Source organism: Fonticula alba, assembly GCF_000388065.1.
Source record: "Fonticula alba strain ATCC 38817 unplaced genomic scaffold supercont2.12, whole genome shotgun sequence".
Classification (NCBI taxonomy): Eukaryota; order Rotosphaerida; family Fonticulaceae; genus Fonticula; species Fonticula alba.
In genome coordinates this window covers 157,971-164,065 of record NW_009242982.1, presented here as the reverse complement: position 1 = coordinate 164,065, position 6,095 = coordinate 157,971, and the positions used below count along the sequence as shown (strand labels likewise).

The window sequence follows — 6,095 nt, the reverse complement described above, 5'->3', positions numbered from 1 at the left end:
CCATCCCCCGTCCCTTCCATCCAGGCGTGCGTTTGTCTTCCCCACCTTCACCGGGTCTGGTGCCTGCCGCTGCTCCCCTGCCCGCCCTGCCATTATTCACCCCCTGGCCGCAGTACACTCCCCACCCGCCGCCCTCCTCCCTCCCCTGCCGCGCCCCCTCCATCACCACCACTACCACCACCATCATGGCGAGTCGTGTCGGTCCATACGTCTTAGGCCGTACGCTGGGCATTGGCTCTACCGGCCGCGTGCGGCTCGGCACGCACATGGAGACGCGGCAGACTGTGGCCGCCAAGATTGTCTCCAAGGAGTGGCTCAGCAGCAAGGCATCCTTGTCGAAGAAGATCGAGCGGTGCGTCCCTCCCTCCTGCCTTGCACGGCATCGGGGCCGCCGCCGCCCACGCGCGCGGGTTCTTCCTATGGGGCCCATGTGTCACTTCCTCGCCCATGCCCCCCGCTCACCTCATTCCCTCCTTTCACCTCATTCCCTCCTTTCACCTCATTCTTTCCTTTCACCTCATTCTTTCCTTTCACCTCATTCATCCCTATCACTTCATTCATCCCCATCACCTCATTCACCCCTATCACCTCATTCATCCCCATCACCTCATTCACCCCTATCACCTCATTCATCCCTATTACCTCATTCATTCCTTGCACTTCGCTCACCCCCCGTTCACCCCGCCCCCGCCCTCGCTCCCCTTCCCTAGTGAGATCACCCTGATGAAGCTCATCCGGCATCCGAATGTCCTGAGCTTGATTGACGTGTACGAGAGCAGCTCCGACCTATACCTGATGCTGGAGCATGTGGAGGGTGGTGAGCTGTTTGAGTATCTCGTCAAGCGGGGCCGGCTCCCCGAGCATGAGGCTCTCATTTTCTTCCAGCAAATTATTTGCGGCCTGGACTACTGTCATCGGCATCTGGTGTGCCACCGGGACCTGAAGCCGGTGCGTGCCTTGCTCGACCTTCCTGCTGTCTTTCCCCGCCGGTCTCTCTCTCTTCCCCCGCCCGTCCCCCCCCCGCCCCCCCGTCTGTGGCCAGGAGGCCCCCTCCTCTGACGCCCCTTTCTTCTCGCACCCCCTGCCGCATCTCCACCCCCGCCCACCCGGCGCTGCATGCACCCAGGAGAACCTCCTCCTCGACGCCAACATGAACATCAAGATCGCGGACTTCGGCATGGCCGCCCTGCAACCCGAGGGCAAGTGCCTGGAAACCAGCTGCGGGTCGCCGCACTACGCCAGTCCGGAAATCATCCGCGGCGAGAAGTACGACGGCCCGGCCGCGGACATTTGGTCCTGCGGTGTCATCCTCTATGCCCTGCTGACGGGGAATCTCCCCTTCGATGATGACAACATCCGCCGGCTCCTGTCCAAGGTCAAGGCCGGTGTGTATTTCATGCCGCCCTCCCTGTCGGAGGGGGCACGGGACCTGATCAAGCGCATGCTCGAGGTGGACCCCGAGCGGCGCATCACCATGCAGGAGCTCATCCAGCACCCCTGGTTTAACATGAACGGCCCGACCAGCCACTACCGGCAGAACTCCATCATTCAGGTGCGTTGCTTCCTGCGCCTCTTTTCCCACTCGCCGCCGCCGCCGCCGCCGCCGCCACCGCCCTTCGCTCCCTAGCGGACAGGGAGCATGCGGGGGGGGGGGGATATACCCTTTCGCCGGCACATGCCACTCAAGAGGGGTGTTGTGTCTGTGCCTGTGTGTGCTGCCCCGAGGGAGAGCGAGCGCGTGGGCCAGGGTGCAAGCCTTTTCTTCTCCAACACGGGGCGCTTTCTCCCCCCCCCCCCTCTCTCTCTCTCTCTCTCTCTCTCTCGCTCACTCCTCCTGTGTCTGTCCGACTCACCCGTTCATGCCCCTCCCATGCTCCTCCCCTCGCACCGCCATGCAGATCCGCGCCCTCGACAGCGAGGACGAGATCGACTACGAGGTCCTCGAGAACCTCATGTCGCTGGGATACGACAGCGAGGAGGAGATCATGAGCCTGCTGTATTCGGAAAACTACACCATCGAACAGGTGTTCTACCACTTCCTGCTGGAGCGCAAGAAGGACCAACTGGACAACGAAGAGCAGGACTCCCCGGACCTGGACCCGAACATCCCCCGGCGGCGGTCATCCTCCTTCAATGCGGCCTCCATGGCCCGGTTCGAGCAGGAGCGCCGGCTCCGGGCCAGCTCGCTCAGCTCGTCCATGCTCCTGCGCGTGCAGAACCCGGCGGCCGAGGCGTCCGAAGCCGCCGAGGAGTCGGCCAACTCCTCCTCCTCCTCCTCTTCCACTTCCCCTTCTTCACAGCAGCAGCAGCAACCCACGCGGCAGTCGTCTCTCGGCCGGAAGCCCGGCCCGCCGCCGGTGGCCATTCCCACGGCCAACAGCAATGGCCATCATCATCCTCATCACCACCACCACCATCATCACCATGCCGGTGGCTCGGGGTTCGGTGGGCCGGCCTCGCCGGTGGGGTCGCCCTCGGTTTTGGGCGGCAGCCAGGGGTCCCTGCTGTCGCCGAATCAGCCCGGGGGGTCGGCCGAGTCGCCCGGGTCCCGGCTCGGGACACCGCGCTACAACCGCCGGGTGTCGGCCACCTCGGCCGAGCAGCAGGAGCCCACCGATGTGGCCAACAGTCCGAAGCGGTCGTGGTTCGCGTCGCTGTTTAATTTCAAGGGCGAGGTGCGCGCGGCATACATATATTTCAGATGGATGATGTGTGCCTCTCCGGTGTTGTCTCTCTCCTCCCCTTCCCCTCTCGGCACCCTCTCTCCATTAACACCGTTGCTTTTTGTGTGCGCTTGCGCCTGTCCTAATCATTCAGACTGTTAATATCCTCACCACCGGCGAATTTACCGTGATCACTCAAGCGCTCCAAGCTGCATTGAAGGTATGTCTGTCTGTGCTGCGCGCCTGCACTCCTTCCGTGTGTGTGTGTGTGTGTGTGTGTGAGAGAGAGAGAGGGACTCCCCTCTGCGCGTGACGCACGTGTGCTGACTGGCGTCCCTGCCCGCCCCTCCCTCCTTTCCCCTTCTCTCAGGATCTGTCCATCGAGTTCAACCTCCGCAAGAAGTTCTCCTCGCTGGAGTGCCGCGCCGATAGATGTCCCTGTGCGTTGATGTGTTCTCCCCTCTGTCTCGCTGGGTCTGGCGGAGGCCTGCGAGAGGGACTCCTTGACGACTTTCACGCGCATGGAGGGGGGGGGTTTGACCAGTCCCGCCGCCTTGGTTGCCCTTCTTCCTCTTCTTGTTCTTCCCCTCGTTGTTGCTGTCGCTCTCTCCCTTCCCCACATCGTGCTGACACAAGGCCATCTCTCTCTCTCTCTCTCTCCCCTCTTTTCTCGAATAACCAGCCCCAGACTCCAAGCCCCGAACGGTGAAGCTGCGGATAGACCTGGTCACGGTGAACGCCTTCCAGACGGATCTGGTCTTCGTTCAGATCCATGGCGGGGCACCCTCCTTCTTCGGACTGGTCGAGGAGATCCGCGTTAAGTTGGACACCATCCTCGAGTCCCAAAACAACGCCCTGCCGTAGAGCGCGCGAGGCGCCGCGCAACAGCGAGAGGGCGGCGAGCCCCAGGCAGGGGAGGGGGCGCGGGGAGGATGTGCATGTGTGCTCCCCCTCCTCCTACCACATACACACATGCGTGTGCACGCACACATCTCGCCCCGCGCGTGTGCCCCCCCCTGCTCTGGATGTTCCCCTCTCCGTCGGCTTCCTTCTCTTGTCCTTCATTTTCTGTCTCTCTCCCATCTTCCCCCTCCTCAGCCCTCATTTTCCTCTCCCCCCCCCTCTCTCTCTCTCTCTCTCTCCTCCTTCTCCACCCCGTACGGCCAGCCCGCAGAGTGTCCCCACCCCCTTTCTCGCACACGCGGCCGGCAGCGCGGGGTTCTCCAGCTTCAAATGTACTTCTGTGCGCTTCTGCATCTTCTCCGCGGTTTCGCCTGCCGCAAAAGGGGCCTTCCGGTTGGCTGCCCCTATCTCCCTATCCGCTCGTGCAAGAGCGGGGGGTGTGCCTCCCTTGTCCTCTCGATATGTGTCCGTGCCTTTCTGGTGCTTCCCTGCCGCGAGGAACCCCTCCGCCTGGTTGCCCTCCTCTCTTTGGCCCGCTCCGATGGTCAGAGAGGACACCGGATTGCCATTTTGGCGTCTTGCCGGGGAGTCGATGCGGCGAGGGGGGCATGCTCTGAGACTGGTGAATGGGGGCGGGACGGAGGATGGATTCCCGCCCCCCCCCGTCACAGCACAGGGAAATGGGGGACAATCGAGAGGAATTTCAGGGGAGCCCCGACGTCGGGGGCAGTGTGTGTGTGTGTGTCTGCACAGGGGGGGGGGGGGGGGGGGAGCCATTGCAGGCATGGCAGTCAAAGTGTTGGGGCAAGACCGATCGGGCCCCGCTTGAGTCGGCAGTGCTGCCTGGGCATGGTCGTCTTCGGGCCGATCGGGCCCGCTCCGGCCGAGAGACACAGCACGGGGGCGAGAGAGGTCGAGCCGAGGCGAGGGGCATGCATGGGGAAATGAATATAAACCACGTCCCATCCCCGGGGAGAGAGCAGCAGCCTGAGCGAGCGCGAGGGGGGCGGGGGCGGACCGAGGGGGGAGGCGAAGGAGAGCGGCGTGGCGAGCATGGCCCACCCTGCAACCGGGGCAGGGGGACCCGAGGAAAGTGTTCCGCAGGCTGGTCTCAGCTTGCCAGGGGGGTGGGGGGGTGGGTGGTGCGCATGGATCAGAACAGCTGGCGCGTCACGGGCCAGGTCAGCCGGCTTGCTCCGGGCTTCAGAATGAGGTCGACGGCCGAGCCAAACCGGCAGCCGAAGGCCAAGATCGCCGATCCATCTGGGATGATCGAGAATCAGAAGCCGCTGTTCGATGCGTAAAATGAATAGACAAAACCTAAACCCCAGCACACATTTGGGACAACATCCAATGGGCTTTGCAAAGATATAAGTACAGAACCAGACCAAGCACGAGCGAAGTGCAGCATGGCGGTGCACGAAGGTAGCCCGGCGCGTATCACATGCGGCGTCTCATGATCGGACGTGTTTTACGATCCGCTTTACAAGAACATTGTCGCACTCCGTCGACACCCCGGCCGGCGGCATATCTGGGCCGGGGGCAGGGGCGGGCCGGGCGTGCACCGGCGCTCGGCAGATTGGACTCGAGCTTTTTGACCGCCTACGTGGCCCTCATTGCCTCCTGCAGATCACGCATGACACCCCCTCCCTCTCGCCCTGCCCCGCCCCGCCCCGCCTCGCCTCACCTCGCCTCCTCATGCCTCCTCATGCCTCCTCATGCCTCCTCATGCCTCCTCATGCCTCCTCATGCCTCCTCATGCCTCCTCATGCCTCCTCATGCCTCCTCCGCACGTTGGCTTGGTTTGGTAGGGAGAGCATGCTAGCAGGGTGTTTGTCATCAGCCCATCAGCCTTGGTGCGTATGGAAAATGCCCGCCCCCAGGGCGTTACCTCCTTGATGGTTCCCCCCACTTTGCAGCCGATACTCCCTGAGCGAGCCGCCCAGATCCGGCCCCGGGGCCACACACATCTTTCGAGGCTGTGCCCTCATCCCGGCTCCCTCCTCTTCGCTTGCATCTCCTGTCACATTTCCATCGCCCCGCCTCTCGGTTCATGGGTCGTGTCAAGGCAGTCGCCCGGTCTGTCCAGCACTCGTTCGGCTACCAGCATGGGGACCACACACCGAGTCTCCAACATGCCGATAGGCGGGTCATGGCGATAACTCTCGCGCTGAAGCTGCATGCGCATATGGCCTGGCCAGGGGGGGGGGGGGGCACACGAGTGACCATCGTGTAGATGACAGTGGCTTCCGCAGGAGGGTGGGACTCGCGATCGGTGTTGGCACGCAAAAAAAAAAAAAGGCAGCCAGGCGCGCGGGGAGCGATCCGGGCACATCCGGCGATGGGACGCCGCGTGACTCGAATCACAGGTCACGCGGAAGAAATGAGCCTGACACGCTCGTGGCGTGATCAGTCACGTAAACATCGCCGAGCAACCGGGCTCTTCACAAGCTGAGGGGGGGGGGTGGGACATCTCCGCGGGAGCCCCAGCTCGGGGGAGGGCGTGCCCACCAGCACCGGCAAGTTGGG

The 6,095-nt window shown here is 63.3% G+C and overlaps 1 protein-coding gene across 2 annotated transcripts; it reads left to right on the top strand.

Moving 5' to 3' along the window:
• Positions 1 to 3,795, top strand: H696_05583. 2 transcript variants are annotated; one of them, XM_009499398.1, is made up of 8 exons: positions 1 to 26; positions 114 to 352; positions 711 to 948; positions 1,127 to 1,552; positions 1,899 to 2,675; positions 2,864 to 2,883; positions 3,034 to 3,103; positions 3,346 to 3,795. In XM_009499398.1, the coding sequence occupies exons 2-6, from the start codon at positions 186 to 188 to the stop codon at positions 2,879 to 2,881; spliced, it is 1,626 nt and encodes a 541-aa protein (XP_009497673.1). In that variant the 5' UTR covers positions 1 to 26; positions 114 to 185; the 3' UTR covers positions 2,882 to 2,883; positions 3,034 to 3,103; positions 3,346 to 3,795. The 2 variants fall into 2 exon arrangements, with proteins under 2 accessions (XP_009497673.1, XP_009497672.1); XM_009499397.1 differs by having other exon boundaries at positions 2,818 to 2,883.
• The last annotated feature ends 2,300 nt before the right edge of the window (positions 3,796 to 6,095 follow it).

What these genes read in the sequence shown, in the direction of transcription:
- H696_05583 (XM_009499397.1), top strand. Translation starts at nt 186, where the DNA reads ATGGCGAGTCGTGTCGGTCCATACGTCTTAGGCCGTACGCTGGGCATT. An exon ending in GCCACCGGGACCTGAAGCCG is followed by an intron (nt 949 to 1,126) that starts GTGCGTGCCTTG and finishes GCATGCACCCAG; the next exon opens with GAGAACCTCCTCCTCGACGC. An exon ending in CCGCGCCGATAGATGTCCCT is followed by an intron (nt 3,104 to 3,345) that starts GTGCGTTGATGT and finishes TCGAATAACCAG; the next exon opens with CCCCAGACTCCAAGCCCCGA.